The 20,017-nt window shown below is 41.4% G+C and overlaps 1 protein-coding gene across 2 annotated transcripts in view; it reads right to left on the reverse strand.

The window, feature by feature from the left end:
* The window catches only part of FZR1 (fizzy and cell division cycle 20 related 1), a 116,293-nt gene that overhangs the window by 54,494 nt on the left and 41,782 nt on the right, over positions 1 to 20,017 (reverse strand). For both annotated transcript variants that reach the window (XM_073595275.1, XM_073595271.1), the window contains exons 4-5: positions 16,964 to 17,027; positions 11,708 to 11,835 (exon numbers count right to left, since the gene is read on the reverse strand). In XM_073595275.1, coding sequence (XP_073451376.1) covers positions 11,708 to 11,835; positions 16,964 to 17,027 — 192 coding nt within the window. The remainder of the gene's footprint in view (positions 1 to 11,707; positions 11,836 to 16,963; positions 17,028 to 20,017) is intronic.

Here is a 20,017-nt window from a genome sequence, read left to right on the forward strand (position 1 = left end):
CAATTTTCAGCTTTCAGTACTCTCACACTTTGAATGACACTCAGTCATGTAATACTGTACCCAAATGATTTTTTTTGTCCTTTTTTTCATACAAATAGAGCTTTCTTTTGGTGGTATTTGATCACCTCTGGGTTTTTTATTTTTTGTGCTATAAATGAAAAAAAAAAGCGAAAATTTTGAAGAAAAAAAAAAAAAAAAAAAAAAAACGCATTTTTCTTTGTTTCTGTGATAACATTTTACAAAATGATTAATTTTTCTTCATAAATTTTTGCCACAATTTATACCGATACATATCTTTGGTAAAAATAACCCAAATTAGTGGATATTATTTGGTCTTTGTGAAAGTTAGAGAGTCTACAAGCTGTGGTGCAAATCATAAAAAAATGATCACACCTGAAGTACTGGTGGCCTATCTCACTTCTTGCGACCATAACAAGCCAGGAAAGTACAAATACCCCCCAAATGACCCCTTTTTTGAAAGTAGACATTCCAAGGTTTTTAGTAAGATGCATGGTGAGGTTTTTGATGTTGTCATTTTTCCCACAATTTTTTGCAAAAAGAAGATTTTTTTCCCCACAAAATTGTCATTGTAATAAGTTATTTCTCTCACATGGTATGTGTATACCACAAATGATGCCCCAAAATACATTCTGCTACTCCTCCTGAGTATTACGATACCACATGTGTGGTACTTTTTCACAGCCTAGCCACATAGAGAGGCCCAACATGCAGGGAGCACCATCAGGTGTTCTAGGAGCATAAATTACACATCTAACTTGTTGACTACCTATTATACTTTTGAAGGCCCTAGAGCACCAGGACAATGACACGTGACACTGATGACAGATGACACATGGCACTAATATGTGGCACTGATGACACATGGCACTAATATGTGGCACTGATGACACATGGTACTGATGGCACTAATACGTGGCACTGATGACAGATGGCACTAATACTTGGCACTGATGACACGTGACACTGATGTGGCACTGATGACAGATGGCACGTGACACTGGAGACAGGTGGCACTGGGCACAGGTGGGCATGCATGTTTTGTGTTAGTGTGGCACTGTGTTTGTGTTCAAACACTCACGCTGCAGGTCACTCTCCTTCCGTACACGCGGTCTCTGTGTGAGGAGGGAGAGCTGACAATGAGAGATGATCTCATATGAGATCATCTCTCATTGGACACTCTGATCGAGTGCTAATTGGCCGCTGTGTTAGGCCATTTAGCACGATCTGTGACTGGCTGTGTTCAAGGGACACAGCCAACACAGATTTTCCCCGATGTGCGCCCGAGGCAGCGCGCAGGGAGAAAGTAAACAGGACGTCCAGGGACGCACTCCGGGCAATTGAGCGCCGCGCTGTAGCCGTCTTTCGGCTATAGCGCGGGCGCGTAGTGGTTAAAGTAGATGTACACTTTAGTTTTGTTTATGTACTATGTATTATACTACTGGCATCTTTTGTTGCATCTCAGTGCTACTCATCCCCCGTAGCGCCTTTCTACATGAATGCGCTTCAGTGCTGGCTAAATGGCATTTTTCTGGTGTCAGCAGTAGACAATGCCTGTCACAAACAACGAATTGTGGTCTCCATAATCCCCTGCAATAGAATAACACCACCTGTGCAATTGTGAGGCACAGCGTTGTCACCTTATAACCAGAAGTGCTTAAACAAGGACCTTCGTGAAAGGATTACCAGGTATTGCATTAATGAAAACGTGAGACTAAAACATATATTGACTACAACTTTAGAACTTACACGTGTGTTAAAACGTGTGTGAGATTTTAGTGACTGGGTATAGAGATACTTAAATGTTCAGGTTGTTTTAGTTTAAAATAACAAACATGTTATACTTACCTGCTCTGTGTAAAGGTTTTGCACAGAGCAGCCCCCATCATCTTCGTCACAGGTCCCTGCCGGCGCTCTGGGATCTCCCTTCCCCCAGCCCGACCAAGAGCCTGCATAGCAAATCGCTTGCTATGGAGGCAATTGTGTGAGCTTGCTCCCGAGCCCTGCTCTGTGTGTGTCCATAATACACACTAAGTGGGGCTCGGCCCAGCTCTCTGCTCCCTCGTCAATGGCTCTGATTGACAGCAGCAGGAGCCAATGAGCAGCGAGAATGCGGAGAGAGCCTCAGCTCTCATGCACATTGCTGGATTATGATCAAGCAAGTATTTGGGGGGCTGTGGGGGAAGCTGCATGCAGGTTTTTTACCTTACTGCATAGAATGCAATAAGGTAAAGAACCTGCCATTAAACCACTTCAAAAAACCGTTGGACAATAATTGTAGAAAATAATGTGCCAGTGTAACAGTCAGAGAAGTCTAAACATCTAAAAAGCAAATGATGTTCGAAAGCATTTCACCATTGACATAAAATTTGCACTGCTGCTGCTGTTTAAAGTGAACTTAGTGAACCAATAGGCATGCCATACTGGTATAGTTTTGGTCACATGTGGCTCTCACTCCCTCTTTGCAGTTGTCATTGGCATTTAAAAAAAAAAATGTTGCAATTACTACCAAATAAATTGCCAACTATGCATTCTGTAAATGTGTCAGAATTTGTTATCATCTATATGTTTGCTCTAGATCATGGGTCTCAAACTGGCGGCCCTCCAGCTGTTGCAGAACTACAATTCCCATGAGGCTTTGCAAGCCTGAAAGTTACAAGCATAGGCCGAGGCATTATGGGACTTGTAGTTCCGCAACAGCTGGAGGGCCGCCAGTTTGAGACCCCTGCTCTAGATGAACAACTCTAGAAACAGTGAAGTCAATGCCTTAGTATGACAGCCAGGGAACAAGCATTCCCAAAAGTCAAGTTCAGCAATGACAGCCTCCATGATTTTCTCATAACGGATGTAAATATGCAACTTGAGGCTACCAACAGAAATCAAAACTGGCATTTACAGCAACAAGCAGAAGCCTCCAGATGGCTCCACGCCAGCTTTGTTTTCTCGCAGAACAACCGGGGACTCTAGAAACTTGAATTGGTGTTATGATGAGTGGTTTACTTTATAATTACAACGTCAGCCCTATCCATCATTTGGGCTTCACTATTGGAATAAGCATATGAACTGCAGTAACTCTAGATGCCTGCTCTAGATTCAGATTTTTGTGAGTGGACCCACCAGCTTTAAAACCACTGGATCAGAACAGCAATCTGCAATAAATTGGATGTAGAGACCAACAAAAGGAGCCCTGCATATTTCTGATAACAAAAGTTTCCTTCCAGGCTCCATTCACATTAATGCGATTTCAGATGCAACTTCAGTCACACAGAATAACATCATTTAAAACCACATTGTTTTCAATAGTGCCCATTCACATCAATGCAATATAGCATGGTGCAATTTTAGAAAAAGGTACCTCTACTACTTTAGAGCGATTCCAGCACAATTTTGGCCCCATAGACAAAGCTCAAAGTTACATCCATATTCAGTTGGATTGGTGGTGGGAAATGTGGTGTTCCTACCATTTGATGCATTAAAATGTCAATATCAGCTCCCTAACTCATCTATTTAGATACCTCCAGTTTAGACAAGGCTTTTATACTCAGCTTGGCTCCTCTAGTCTGAGCATGAAGGTTAGTGACCTAGAAACTTTATTCAGAGACCTAACCAAAGTCCTATCCACTATATATGAACAGCTCATTATTCTTAGATACAGCTAAGGTTCTTTCATCTTGCCACAATGCATGGTTGAATGATTTTCCACAATTAGATGGTGATGATTGGGATGAGCTGTGGGACCTTCCTTTTCTAGATTGGTGCCAGTTTCAGTAATAACTGTGAAAATGTGGAATAGACTCTCCAGAGGTGGTTCTGGCCAGCTCAGTAGATTCTTTCTTAAATGTACATAATATAACTGGATACTAACATTTATAGGTAAAGCTGAGCCAGGTAATAGGATTGCCTCTCGGGGGATCAGGAAGGAATTTTTTTTCCCCCTGCTGTAACAAATTGGATTATGCTTTGCTGTGGTTTTTCACCCTCCTCTGAATCAACTGTGGGTATAGGATTGTGTATAAGGGATTGTATGGTTTGTGTTTTTTTTATTGGTTCAACTAGATGAACTTGTGTCAACCTGACTATGTAACTATGTGTCAGCACGAGATCACCTCATACAAAATAAATTTCGCCACAGAATTTTTTTTACTCCTGCTAAATTGGCAAGAATTTTTCCCACACAATCAAACTGTTGGAGATGCACCTCTCCAAGGCGGATTTTATGCATATATTTTGGCATTGTACAACCATTTGGTTGTACCTTGTACAATGTGTAAGGTCAGTCACGACTACTAGTATTCGTCCCTCCATTGAAATCTGTTTATGGGCCTAATTGACCCATTAGCTCCTACAAAGGTAATCCGTACTCTACTTGCTGTACTTTTACTATGCACTTAAAATAATTATTCTTTCGGGGGGGGGGGGTTTTCTGATTCTGAGGCATCATTGTTAACTGCTTTCCTATATAAATCTAGAGTGCCCAATAGCCATACATTTCCAATGTAATGCTATTGAGCGACACGGAAATTATTTCCCTTTAGACATCTGGTTGATCCCAGAACCAGTGAACTTTTATTGTTTGCTGAACTTCAGAACAGATTCCCCGTCAGGCGTTTTATGGGTAATTACTGATCCGCCATTACACCCAGACCATCACCCCACCACTTTACAATTCTCCCCCTTGACCCCCTTTGAGAGAACAATTCTGGATGGTCCCTCATGTAAGACCTTTTTCTTTCAGATATATACCAGATATTAACCACTTCAGCCCCGGAAGGATTTACCCCCTTCCTGACCAAGCTATAATAAATATCCCCCAAAAATATATAACAACCCAAAATTTCTCCCACAGTTAAGGCCAATATGTATTCTACATATTTTTGGTAAAAAAAAACAAAAAAAAAAAAACAAACAAAAAAAAAAAAACCAAAAACACAATAAGCGTATATGGATTTGAACAAAAGTTACCGCGTCTACAAAATAGGGGATAGATTTATGACATTTTTATACATTTTTTTTTTTAAATTCGTAATGGCGGCGATCTGCGATTTTTATCGTGACTGCGACATTGCGGAGGACAGATCGGACACTTTTGACACTATTTTGGGACCATTGGAATTTATACAGCGATCAGTGCTATAAACATGCACTGATTACTGTGTAAATGTCACTGGCAGGGAAGGGGTTAAACACTAGGGGTGATCAAGGGGTTAACTGTGTTCCCTCAGGATGTTCTAACTGAAGGAGGGATGGGCTCACTAGAACATGACAGAGATCACTGCTCCCGATCACTAGGAGCAGTAGATCCCTGTCATGTTGCTAGGCAGAACAGGGAAATGCCTTGTTTACATAGGCATCTCCCCGTTCTGCCTCTCCATGCCACAATCGCGGGCCACCGGCGGACATAGAGTCTGCGGGACCCGTGGGCATGCTCCCACAGCGCGCTGCGGATGACAACCCAAAATTTCTCCCACAGTTAAGGCCAATATGTATTCTACATACATATGCGGGTACGTTGTTTTGCACACCCATGCCACTTTGCCAAAGTATATCGGCATGAGCCGGTGGGAAAGTGGTTAAATGCTTTTTCCATACAAGATCAAGGTAAACAATCCTACATGTTCAAGTGGGAGAGGGTGCAAGGTGAAGAAATTCCCCTGGAATTGTAAACGAGTGCAAATTCGTTAACTCGTGTTTAGGTGCGTTTCGTTTACAGGAGCTTTTAATTTTTGACTATTTGGAAAAAAAAAAAAAAAGGTTCTAAAACGCAAATGTGGCATGTAAACGCAGCAAAACTAACATTTTTAAACGTCAGTTACTATCTGTCAAGTTTAAACGTTCAGGAGAGGTTGTAAAACATCCCGTGTACATTAAGGCTAAAAAGGCACAAATCCTTACCTCTGACTCCAATGGCCAGATGCCTGCGAGATCCCTCACTGGCATCTTCTCTCTAGCTTCCTCCGGGTACCTGTCTTTGGCTGCTTTGATTGGCCGGCCCGGGAGTCATTCATCCCGGCACCCTTGCACTGTGCCAGAAACGTAAACAGAGCTGCGTATGTGCCAAAGGGCCTGTCTTTTCACAATTATTTATTTATTTATTTTTAGTTCTGCTGTAAGCTGGAGTGCTCAAGTGATCTGGCCAGGTAAAATGGTTAACCCGAAACATAAATCGGTTAGCATTCCTTGCTAGCACACAAACATTATCAGGATGATCATCTGGTCAATGCAATTGAAAAAAAATTGAGCGTCAACATCAGCAGCCACCCATTCCTTGCTTAGGGATTTGGACCAGTCATCTGAAGTCTGCCAATGAGTGTGGAGGTGGGCATAGGTTTAATGACAGATCTAACTGCAGAGTAGATTGATCAAGAAATTGCATCCAACTTTTTGTCAGTAGGATCTGTAAGAGATGGAGCTTGATCTAAAGGAACAGTCAGAACTTTGGTAGCACAATAACACAGGTGGCTGACTACTAGAGCAGAAGAGCATTTTGTTGCAAAATCTACACAAAGTGATAGAGCACTATGAACCGTTTAGGAACAAGGAACTGTTTTTCAGGAGGTTTTCAATCTTTGCAGATAAAATCATGGCATGGAGGATGATTAGGGAAACCCCGGTCGAATATTTTGATCTATGAGCAATAATGGTGGAAACCTCTAATTTTAAAGTGGAAGGCACAGCTCCAATTAGGATAGTTTCTCTTTCAGTGAAACAGTTGCTAACTGAAATTCAGCTATTGGGGTCTTACCTAAAGAAGGGACTGACTCTGCATCCATTGACTAGTAGAACTTTTGAGGCATCTCAAAGATATTAGGCATCTCAGTGTCAGATTCTGCTGCAGAGGGTGGTGATGGATGTTAGAAGTCTCTGCATTGCCCACTGCTGGAGGAGACTTCGGCAACACTCAGGCACATTTCATAAATATTGGACCTGTTCAAGGATATGTCCCTTTTGGCTAATAGTAAAAGATCTTTTATAGATACATGTTGAGCTTGATTCAGCCACATTCTTGCTTGGTTTGCTACTACCTAATATGCCTAAAGCCTAGCAAACACTAGTAGCTTTGTTTTTAATTCAACTACATGCTTTTCTGTAGCTTCTCCAATGAACCAAAAAAAAAGCATAGTTTTGCATTTAAAAATAGTCCCTGACCCTTTCAAAAAAACAGTGGCAAAAAAAAAAAAAAAAAAAAAAAAAAAAAAAGCATAGATATGAATGTTGAATGTGTCCCATAGGAAACCATGTTAACTTAATTATAGTGCGTTTCTGCAAAAAGCACCAAAAAATGCAAAGGTGTGAACCGAGCCTCAAGAATGCTAAAAGATTGACCTCACGTGTTTTAACAGCCGCAATATGTTTGATTACATCTCATTAGCAGCAGGTACATGGGCCTTTCATACTCGAGCTCCACTCTCTGACACATAATCACACACATAGGTTGGACTTGATGGACTTGTGTCTTTTTTCAACCTCACCTACTATGTAAACTCATGGAAGTGCTTACGGCTCGGTTAAATAATACACTTCTGTTCTATGAGCGAGTTTGGGACTCATGGTGCTTCATAACTGCATGTAATCCATATACAGGGGGTCCCCGGGTTACAAACAAGTTAGGGACTGTAAGTTTGTTCTTAAGTTGAATCTGTTTGTAAGTCGGAACAGGTACATTTTTTAAGTGTAGCTCCAGCCAAAAAAAATATTTTTAAGCTTTTTGGATAGCATAGGGAAGGGTTAACACCCCTGTAACATTTGTTCTGCTGTGTGTGCCCTTGTTCAGAAGATTTCACCTCACTTTCTGTCCCAATGACAATTGGATTTTGAAAATTTTGGGTTGTTGTGGAAGCAAGCCTTGGTGATAAAGCATCAGTGGAGGTACCTTTTCCCCATAATAGCTCTTACAGGAGTGAATTTCCATTCCTAGGGGTAGATTTCCTCTCACTTCCTGTTGTCTCCCTCCGTTTGTAAGTAGGAGTCGTTTGTAAGTCGGATGTTTGTAACTAGGGGACCCCCTGTATCTAATTGGCAGGTCTTGAGAGGATCTCTATTAATATGGCAAGCGGGTACTTTGACTACGGTATGCCTTTTCATCAAAGGATATACAGTGCATCCAGAAAGTATTCATAGCACTTTACTTTTTCCACATTGTGTTATGTTACAGCCTTATTCCAAAATGGATTAAATTCATTAATTTCCTCAAGATTCTACAAACAATACCCCATAATGACAACGCGAAAGAAGTTTGTTTGAAATCTTTGCAAATTTATAAAAAGAAAAAAAAAAAGAAAAAAAAAAAAATCACATGTACACAAGCATTCACAATCTTTCCCATGACACTCAAAATTGAGCTCAGGTGCATCCTGTTTTCACTGATCATCCTTGAGATGTTTCTAAAACTTGATTGGACATGATTTGGAAAGGCACACACCTGTCTGTATAAAGGTCCCACGGTGAACAGTGCATGTAAGAGCACAAACCAAGCCCTGAAGTCCAAGGAATTGTCTGTAGACCTCCGAAACAGGATTGTATCGAGGCACAGATCTGGGGAAGGGTACAGAAACATTTCTGCAGCATTGAAGGTCCCAATGAGCACAGTGGCCTCCATCATCCATAAAATGAGGAAGTTGGAACCACTAGGATTCTTCCTAGAGCAAGCCGCCTGCCCAAACTGAGCGATCGAGGGAGAAGGGCCTTAGTCAGGGAAGTGACCAAGAACCAGATGGTGACTCTGACAGAGCTCCAGCATTTCTCTGGGGAGAGAGGAGAACCTTGCAGAAGAACAACCATCTCTGCAACCAGTCAGGCCTGTATGGTAGAGTGGCCAGACAGAAGCCATTCCTCAGTAAAAGTCACACGACAGCCCGCCTGGAGTTTGCCAAAAGGCACTTGAAGGACTCTCAGATCATGAGAAACAAAATTCTATGGTCTGGTGAAAGATTGAACTCTTTGGCCTGAATGGCAAGCGCCATGTCTGGAGGAAACCAGGCAACGCTTATCACCTGGCCAATACCATCATCACTTCATTGAACCATGGTGGTGGCAGTATCATGCAGTGGGGAGGTTTTTCAGCGACAGGATTTGGGAGACTAGTCAGGATCAAGGGAAAGATGAATGCAGCAACGTACAGAGACATCTTTGATGAAAACCTGCTCCAGAGCGCTCTGGACCTCAGACTGGGGCAATGGCTCCTCTGCCAACAGGACAACGACCCTAAGCACACAGCCAAGATAACAAAGGAGTGGCTGTGGGACAATTCCGAATGTCCCTGACTGTCCAAGCCAGAGCCCAGACTTGAACCCGTTTGAACACCTCTGGAGAGATCCAAAAATGGCTGTACATTGTTGCTCCCATCCAGTCAGATGGAGTTTGAGAGGTCCTGCAAAGAACAATGGGAGAAACTGCCCAAAAATAGGTGTGACTCGAGGCTGTAATTGGTGCCAAAGGTGTTTTACCCGCTTCAGCCCCGGAAGATTTTACCCCCTTCCTGACCAGAGCACTTTTTGCGTTTCGGCACTGCGTCGCTTTAACTGACAATTGCGCGATCGTGCAACTTTGCACCCAAACAAAATTGACGTCCTTTTTTTCCCCCACAGATAGAGCTTTCCTTTGGTGGCATTTGATCACCTCTGCGGTTTTTATTTTTTGTGCAATAAACAAAAAAAAGAGCAAAAATTTTGAAAAAAAACGCATTATTTTTTACTTTTTGCTATAATAAATATCCCCCAAAAATATATATAAAATTTTTTTTCCCTCAGTTTAGGCCAATATGTATTCTTCTACAAAAAACAAAAAAAAAAACACAATAAGCGTATATTGATTGGTTTGCGCAAAAGTTATAGTGTCTACAAAATAGGGGATAGATTTATAGCATTTTTATTATTAATTTTTTTTTTTTTTTTTTATTAGTAATGGTGGCGATCTGCGATTTTTATTGTGACTGCAACATTATGGTGGACACAGACAATTTTGACACATTTTTGGGACCTTTGGCATTAATACAGCGATCAGTGCAATTAAAAATGCATAACTGTAAAAAGGTCACTGGCAGTGAGGAGGTTAACACTAGGGGGCAGTGAAGGGGTTAAGTGTGTCTTAGTTTGTGTTCTAACTGAAGGGGGGTGGGGACTGTGCAGGGAAGATAACAGATCGTCTGTTCATACTCTGATCGAGACCGCCGGGCACCCCCCCCAACTGCCCCAGTTGAAGGCTTCTAAGTTGAAACGCGTAGGTCGTTTGCTTCCCACGTTGCCATTATTTTATCCAGTGATCACTTTATCTTGTAAGGTTTTTTTATCCAATAAAATCCTTTTACTTTTTGACCTACGCCATGTGGAGCCCCTTTTTTCTTTTTTCTCCATGATTTCATCTATTATTCGATTGCCTCTGACCTCTTGAACCCGCCTGGAGCTGGAGAGTGTGTGAGTGAGGGGACAGTCGCCATCTGTGACCGTGACCCAAGGGACAAACCCTGCCTATCCGAGATCGGGACCGAAGGGATAACTTGTTGGATTTCACGGGAGGCTACCTCCACAGGCTCTGACAGACGTACTGCTATACGGCAGATATGTCCCACAACATCCGGTAAGAGTGTCCAATGGACTCTGTGTTCATGGACTCTGGTTACAGAGTTTAGTATATGATATTATAGGCATTTATACTTACTTCAGTGGTTTCTGTGTTGATTCACTTCATTATCAGTTACTATATTATAGTGTTATTTTTTGGTGTTTACATGTTTTTCGGTTATGGTTTAGCGCTGCACTTATTTTATATATATCTGTTGTGACTTGGTTTGTCTGTGTGTTAGCTGCCACCAGTTATATTGTTTATACATTTTTATTTTTGGGCCAGCGCAGTTTCCTTTTTATATCACTATTTTAATTTTTGCCAGCATTTAGCCTAGTGTGCAAGCTATGTTTAGTAGCTGCAGCGTTAAGGAGCGGGGCCGCTGGCATCCTTAACCAGTGAATAGCTGATTGTTAAGGAGCAGGCCAGGAAGCTGCCCGTCACGTCCTTAACAACCGATGAGTCATCAGCTGTCTTCCTCACCGATAGCGGAATGAAAAAAAAAACAACAACACACATTGCTGGCAATACAAAAATGTCTGCTCACCCCATAGCACCTTGTTCCCATATTGATGGGAACAAGGGCCTCTTCCCCACAACCCTGGGCGGTGGTTGTGAGGGTCTGTGGGCAGGGGGCTTATCGGAATCTACCCGCATCCCAATTTCCCTCGGGATCAATGAAATATTCTGTATCCAACGATGATGACAACTCATCCATTTTCAAAGTGGGGACAAGCTGTCAGTGGGGAAGCCCGCTGACAGCTGACTCCTCCGTTGTGAAGGACGCGACGGCCAGCTTCCCGTCCGCTTCTTAACAAAACAGCTAATCACTGGTTGTAAATGACACTGGCAGTCTCCGCATCAAAGAAAAACAAAACAAGCACAACTTTTAAACACGGGACATTGGCGTTTAGCAGCGTTTGGTAGCGTTTAGGAGCGGTCAGCGTTAATTCTGTCAAAACATTGCTTTTCCAGAATGTGCTGGCCCTGGGTGTTTTTTTTACAGCTTCAATACACCTATGCTCCTAAAAGCCTATGTGCGCATAGACACATAGAATCACAAAAAATTTTAAATGGTGGTCACAGGTCTCAAGTCTACTTTAAAGTAATATTTAGTATATAAAATGTTTACTGTGAAAAGGCTCTTCTTCTCTGGTGTAGAAGGCTGCAACCGACGATCTTCAGTTTGGGGGTCCTGAACCTTCTCAATTCCAGCTCCTAAAAGTTCATTCTTAAGTAGGGCAGAGTATGCAAGACCATCTGCAAGAGGAAAGATGAAATTAGCTTTCAGAACCATGCAACCTCTAAGACAAAACTAAGAAATTCTGCTATAGAACAGTAGCAAAGAACTCAATGTTAAGGGGCATATTTATAAAGCAACAATAATTCTCCAAGCAGATCACTATGCTGAACCATTCTACACTGGAAACACAATTGACTGAGACATTCATGAAGGCTTGCATATTTAAATGATCAGATATTTGACCTACACAGTACATACACCACCACGGATCCAGGAAAAAGATTAAAAATAACAAGCTGGCAACTAAGAAAACCATATACTAATTTGGAGATGAAAGACCTTTTCAAGTTATAAAATTACAAATCAAACCTCATTCAGTACCTATGAAAAAAGGTTGGTGGACCAAGACTAGTCACAACAGCTTATCACTGTAGTCATGTCAGAATAGAGTTATATTCTCCAAAAGCATACTGCACATTTGACAACTCAGAGTGATCATCTACAAACATTTTTGCCAATAAAACACAATAAAATAAAAAGCAACATATAGTGTAATGTCTTAAATTTAACAAAAAGAAGTACCAAATAGTTGGCACAGGTTAAGCATTTTAATATGTCATATTAGTGGGCAAGTATCAAAACTAAAATGGGCATCTGGAGTAGAGGCACTGAATAATCAACCCCACGTCATGACATTTTATGTCAGGATGGGGGGCATGGCTACTGCCGTAATGGATGGCCACACTTGAACACAGCTCCACTGTCATCTACAAGAATGCCCATAGATATGGGACAAACCTCAGATCCTTGCAACTATTACTACCAGCAATGCATCCCCTACAGCAGGGGTGTCCAAACTTTTTTCAAAGAGGGCCAGATTTGATGAAGTGAACATGCTTAAGGGCCGACCATTTTGCCTGACATTCTTTAAAACATTAAAATTCGGTCTAAGTGTGTTTGTCCGAGCACTAATACACTGCCCAACAAGAATTCACTTGCCTTTGTGCTGTGTGTGGTGAATAGATGAGCTTGGGCGTGTTATTTGGATATACCGTATTTATCGGCTTATAACACGCACCTTAACTTTAAAAAGGAAGTTTCAGAAAATTTTAAATGAAGAACTGTGAAACAAAATAAGGGTCAGTGCCCATCAATGCAGTCCCCACCCCATTGCCATGAATGCAGTCCCCACCCCATTGCCATGAATGCAGCCCCCACCCCATTGCCATGAATGCAGCATATTGACATGAATGCAGACTCCCCATTGCCATCAGTGCAGCCTGATTCATGTCCATCTGCAGCTTTGGAGGAGACAGGGAGGGGGCGGGACGAGCGCCAACAGACATACATGTTTACAAAGTAATTTGGGATTTATAGGGATTAACTACCCCTTATATATTTTTCCCATCACTACCCTATGGTGATCCGATCCTGTTATTACTGGTTACCAGCGTATACAGGACCGTTTTGAGTATCTTATTGACACAATTCTTTCACACACTTTACCCCCACTATTATTATACACGACTAATTTGGTGTTTCAATAAATGCACTTTATTGGGCTGCTGTCCTCACGGATATCCATTCTGTCAGGCTTTGCCCAATAACGCACAGTTATTATTTAGCGCCACACTTATTTACTTTATACTTTTATCACAATTAGTCTGATTGTTGTGTTGGCAGCTCTTTTCATTTTGTTTTGGTTGGCGCATTATTAATTTCATTTTCCTAGACATACAGGAGAAACTCCTGTTATCGGCGGCCTCTTTAATTGAAAGTCCCGCCTCCTATGATGGACAAAACATTTGTCCAATGGCAGCGCAGGAGACGGGACTTCCTTATACACAGGACACCATGTAAACAGGAAATACTCCTCTCCTGTATGCACTGCACTCGTCCTGCCCCCTCCAAGGCAGCCAGCATATCTATCTTTTGTGGCCCCCCGGCGCTTGGGGATTCGTTGGGGGTCACAAAAGATATATATATATATATATATATATATATATATATATATATATATATATATATATATATATATATATATATGTCAAAATTACCAGGTGGGCCATCCGAAACCGGAACGCAGGCCGCGATTGGACCGCGGGCCGGACTTTGGACATGCCTGCCCTACAGGGAAGATTAAGGACATTAAAGTGGACATACGCCTCACCCATCAGAACCTGAAGAATATCTGAGGCAACAAACAGACTTTCCCTTAGAAGATGCTTTTTCACATTCCCACCAGATTGTTGGCAGCTGAAAGGATTATTTTTGGTACCAAAGAGCTGATAAGCATCTTTGATGGGAGAATATGCATATTATTGTACTCCGAGGAAAATCAGAGGGAGAAAATCCAGATATATTCATTGAAAAAATGGCAGATGCACACTTTCCTATTACACAACCCCCTTTGTGCAATAGGCCTGAAAGGCAAGCATGTCTGGAGGAAACCAGGCACTGCTCATCACCTGGCCAATACCATTCCTACAGTGAAGCACGGTAGTGGCTGCATCATGTTGTGGGGATATTTTTTAGTGGCAGGGACTGGGAGACCAGTCAGGTTTGAGGGAAAGATGAATGCAGAAATGTGCAGAGACATCCTTGATGAAAACCTGCTCCAAAGCGCTCTGGACCTCAGACTGGGGCAAAGGTAATCTTCCAATAGGACCCTAAGCACACAGCCAAGATAACAAATTAGTGGCTACGGGACAGCAGAAACTACCCCAAAATAGGTGTGTCAAGCTTGTAGCATCATTCTCAAAAAGGCTTGAGGCTGCAATTGGTGCCAAAGGTGCATCAACAAAAGTATTGAGCAAAGACTGTAAATACTTATGTACATGTGATTTTTTTTTCGTTTTTTAATTTTAATAAATTTGCAGAGATGTCAAACAAACTTATTTCATGTTGTCATTATGGGGTATTTGTAGAATTTTGGAGGAAAATAATGAATTTAATCCATTTTGAAATAAGGCTGTAACATAACAAAATGTGGAAAAAGTGTAGCGCTGTAAATACTTTCTGAATGCACTGTATGACAGCTTATCAGTTGTTAGATGTAGTGGCTTTTTTACCTGGTGATCCTGCCAGTAATACACTGGTGACAATGATCACCCAGTGTACTGTAACTACAGAGGAGCAACGTGGTCACCATAGGACAGAAAATACTACTACACAACACTTCCCCTTCTCCATCTCCTTAACATAGGGGTGTTCTGTAGCTTATAGCAGAGAATTGGACAGGACTAAAGTTTAGGACCACACTGCAGAGTGCATAGGAAAGGACTGGATTTTTGGTAGGATCAACCAGTATTTGTTTTTCACTTAACAGATGTCATATAACAATACACCTTCATATACAGTGCCTTGAAAAAGTATTCACCCCCTTGGCTTTTTACCCATTTTGTTACATTACAGCCTTTAGTTCAATGTTTTTTTAATGGCAGAGTGGCCAGAAGAAAGCCATTACTTTCAACAAAAAACAAAATGGCACGTTTTGAGAGTGCGAAAAGGCATGTGGGAGAATCCCAAAATGTATAGAGGAAGGTGCTCTGGTCTGAGGAGACTAAAATTTAACTTTTTGGCAATCAAAGAAAATGTCTGGTGCAAACCCAACACATCACATCACCTAAAGAACACCATCCCCACAGTGAAACATGGTGGTGGCAGCATCATACTGTGGGGATGTTTTTCAGCAGCCGGGACTAGGAAACTGGTCAGAGTTGAGGGAAAGATGGATGGTGCTAAATACAGGGATATTCTTGAGCAAAACCTGTACCACTCTGTGTGTGATTTGAGGCTAGGATGGAGCTTCACATTCTAGCAGGACAATGACCCCAAACACACTGCTAAAGCAACACTTGAATGGTTTAAGCGGAAAAATGTAAATGTGTTGGAATGGCCTAGTCAAAGCCCAGACTTCAATCCAATAGGAAACCTGTGGTCAGACTTAAAGATTGTGGTTCACAAGCGCAAACCATCCAACTTGAAGGAACTGGAGCAGTTTTGCAAGGAGGAATGGGCAAAAATACCAGTGGTAAGATGTGGCAAGCACATAGGAGATTTATCCAGAGCGACTTGGAGCTGTGATAGCTGCAAAAGACGGCTCTACAAAGTATTGACTTTAGGGGGGTGAATAGTTATGCACATTTACTTTTTCTGTTATTTTGTCTTATTTGTTTGCTTCACAATAAAAAAAAAAAAAAAATCTTCAAAGTTGTGGGCATGTTCTGTAAATTAAAATGATGCAAATCCTCAAACAATCCATGTTAATTCCAGGTTGTGAGGCAAAAAAAAAAAAAAAAAAAAAAAAAAAAAAAAAAAACACACGAAAGATACCAAGAGGGGTGAATACTTTTGCAAGACACTGTATTTAACCAACCAAAATTGAGCAAAAAAGAAGAATTTATTGTAAGAGGGAATTACATACACTGCTTACAATATCTTCTAGTTCTGCTATATGCAACAAAAGGGATAAAAAAAAAAAAACAACCAGTTTGGTACAGTCCAGTACCTCAGATCAAGCCCCATTCACACCTAAGCTTGGCGTTTTCAGGCAGAAAATCGCACAATTTTGGCGGCGGTTTTTACCGCAATTTTGTGGCGTTTTTTACCCCAGAAAAACGCCCAAATCTGCCCGATTCACGCGACAAAAAAGGGCCCAGAACTTGTTTGAGCTTCAGGCGTTTTGGAGTGGAACCATCTATCTCCATAGAGAATAATTGATTTTTTTCCCCTCCAGCGTTTTGTAGCTTCAAGCTACAAAACGCTCAGGTGTGAATGCAGCCTCAATGAGTTGCCACGGAAAATGCAGACAAAAACAAACATGTACCTTTTTTTTGCCACAGTGTACTACTGTTGTAGTGCGCTGCAGTGTAGTTATGTTGACCACTACTGAATTAGTATATTGGGGGGCCATTTAAAATGCCTGCAAAGTGGTACATGCCTTGAAGAATGTACGCACCCTACTGCAAAGCAGTGCAAGCAGGTGTAAAGCGGCCCTACTGTATACCCAACAAATCACATCTTAGAAAAATTTTACATTGGTACAGTATAAATTCATAAAACAAATTATGCTATCCTGTCACATTCCGTGACTTGTATACCTAAAAAAAAATAAAATAAAAAAAAAAAAAAAAAAAAACACACCTTTTCCACTATCTGATGTAGCATCTTTGGCTTTCCTGTTCTGACTTGGCGATTTTTCGTTTTCCTGAATGGAAAAAAGAAAATAAAGTTAATATATTTAACCACATACTAAAATACTGTACTACAAAACTGATTGTATCAATTGTGTGATGTCCAGAAAAGTTACCATAGTTAATCACATTTTTGCTGGTAAATAACAGTTACCTAGAAGGAAGTGAAAGGCTTTATCTATCTAAAATAAGAAGCAAAAGGCCCATAGCAGCAAAAAAGAGGATCGCTGGTTTAAATCCCAACTATGACAACATCTGCCTGGAGTTTGCATGTCCTCCCTGTGCGGGTTTCCTCCGGGTACTCAGATGTCCTCCCACACTCTAAAGACATGCTGGTAGGTTAATCAGACCCTGTTTAAATTGGCCCAAGTATATGTATGAATGTGTGTTAGGGACCTTAGGTTGTAAGCTCCTTGAGGGTAGGGACCGATGTACAATGTATATGTAAAGAGCTGCGTAAATTGACAGCGCTATACAAGTACCTGAAATAAATAAATACCTCTGGCCCAACTTCTGTAAAAGTGTACAATAAGTATCACCGAATCCAGAGGGGATGGTTGTAAACCATAAAGCACATATAAAACCAAAAGCAAAATAAATGTTCATATTGCAGCTTAACAATCCTTAAATGTGGTGGCTGCATTGGTTTTCTTATTTTAGTCTTTATTCTTTTATAGTTTTTCCTTTACCTATTATTTTTTAAACTTTCTTTAACAGAGCAAACTTTCTATCAAAAGTGTCAGTTAGAGCAGTGGTCATCAACCCTGTCCTCAGGGCCCACTTATGCCTCGTCTTCCCTGAGCGGTTCGGTACAGTACGCTATTTTCAGTGTTTCCATTATGAAAGCGGCCCATACAACCGAACCGCAACATTCTGGGTTATTCTTCAAATGTGGGGCTATAGAAAATGGTACGGTTCGGTTAGGGTGGAGCTACAATACATTCCACTGATTGGCGGACGTGTGACGCCATGCTAGGCATTTTTTCTAAACCCACGTATGGCCCCTGGCGGTCCGATTTGCAGTGGAAACGCTCACCTGAATAGGCCGGACCATTCTAGGCCTTCCAAACTGTACCGTCCCGAACCGATCCGCTCAGTGGAAACGAGGCATAACAGGCCAGGTTTTATGTATTATATGTATGGGGAGATGCAGACTAGAATACTGCAATCACTGAGCAGCAAATTATATCACCTGTGATGTATTTCAGTTATCTTGCAATCCTGGCCTGTTAGTGGGCCCTGAGGACAGGGTTGATGACCACTGAGTTAGAGGGTTGAGACAAACCATTTAAAAGAACCCCTTACATAGTTTAAATACTTGCCGCCCAAGGATGTTCATGAATGTCCTCGAGTTGCAGTAGTTATACCAGGATGATGCAACTACAGGCAATATTCCAGAATTGTTTTCAGCCGGCGACTCTCTTTTTTGTAAAAACAATCCCTCCCGCTGCCTTCCTGGGCTTTCCTGTCCCACCAGGGAACCTGTGGTCATAGCCGGTGGCTTCGCTGACTAACCATAGAGAGATCACAGAGAACCAGAAGGTCCCTCATGATCTCAATGGTATAGGAAACCGGAAGCAATGAGTATTTTCATCATTTCTGATTCCCCGGATGTAAACAGCGCCATTTTTAAATTGGTAAAGCAACCAATAACACCGATCTTGGTATGATCAGATGCTTGTGAGGGCAGAGGAGACATCTGGGGTCTAAGAGACATGTCACTGTCTACTGCTGTCACAAAGGATGTTTAGATTCCTTGTGACAGCAATAAAAGTGATAAAAAAAAAAAAAATTAAAGAAACAGTTAACAAAAAAAAAAACAAAAAAAAAAAAAACTGGACGCCCCGCCCGCTTTTGGCTGCGAGCACTGATCAGTGTGTTCTGGCAGGGAGCAGTCCCCTTGTCAGAACAGATGTGTTAATATGGTGATCTGTAAATTTGTTTTCTATTCAGCCCGCTAGGTTTAACTAAATAAAAACGTATATTGTGTACCCAGCTTGATACAGAAAGTATGTTACTGCCCAAACCACCAGATATGTTTCAAATACAGAGATCAAAAATCTGTGGGCAAACAAATAAAGAAACATGTGAGAAGACTCCATCTTCCCCTACCAACATCCTTCTACCCTGACCAGACAGGACCACTGTGTTTCCTGTGCAAATTTATGTCCAAAATAGTGTGGGAGGCCACTAGTGTCAGGCTGGAGAAAACAGGGGTAACATGCCAAAATGCACACTTTTATAATTGTTTTGTCTTTTGTTTCTGGTATTGTTTCTGGTATTAGCTGAGTAGCGCCCTTGTGCAGCTTGTGCGGTCCTTAAAGAGGACTGGGGGAAAACCATTAAAGAGGATTGCGAAGGCTATCACCAAAAATGCAGATTTTCCCCCCAATACAAACTTACCATTACATGCTGTGTCTGTGTTTTTAAGCAGCCGTCCTGGTTGAGGAATAGAAAGGAAATGCTTTTTCACAACTAAAGATCGATCACTATAATTTTTAAAGTCCTGTTCCTTATGGGACAAAGTACATGTAGTAGTTTGTTCCATGTTTTACCCCATCAGCAACAACAACAGAAATGCAGAGGCTGACAACATACCCACACATTCCTCTTGCTCGTCTATCATATTTTTGATATTGCAAGTAAATCAAAGTTACCACTTTAAAACCTCTCGTATTTGACTCTAGCAAACTCTACAAAAACTGGTAATGAAGAGAACAAGAGATCATATTATACATGGATCATTGTACACGTATTATAGTCTAGTTTTGGCCCACGTGAAGCTAGTAAACGCTTTACATAAATTAGTTTAAAAGCTGCTGTTGTACAGTTATTGACAAGGTCTGAAACAAATGAAGCCGGGCACGGCAGGATATCCATCTTGAATATCAAGAATGGCATTTCTGCCAAACCAAACTATAAATTCACACTACGTGCAGTACAAGACCTTTTGCATTGTTTTTTTTTTTTTTACCACAGTGTATAAAGGCCATAACCGCAGGGA

Source organism: Aquarana catesbeiana, linkage group LG01 (genome assembly GCF_042186555.1).
Source record: "Aquarana catesbeiana isolate 2022-GZ linkage group LG01, ASM4218655v1, whole genome shotgun sequence".
NCBI classification, from domain to species: domain Eukaryota; kingdom Metazoa; phylum Chordata; class Amphibia; order Anura; family Ranidae; genus Aquarana; species Aquarana catesbeiana.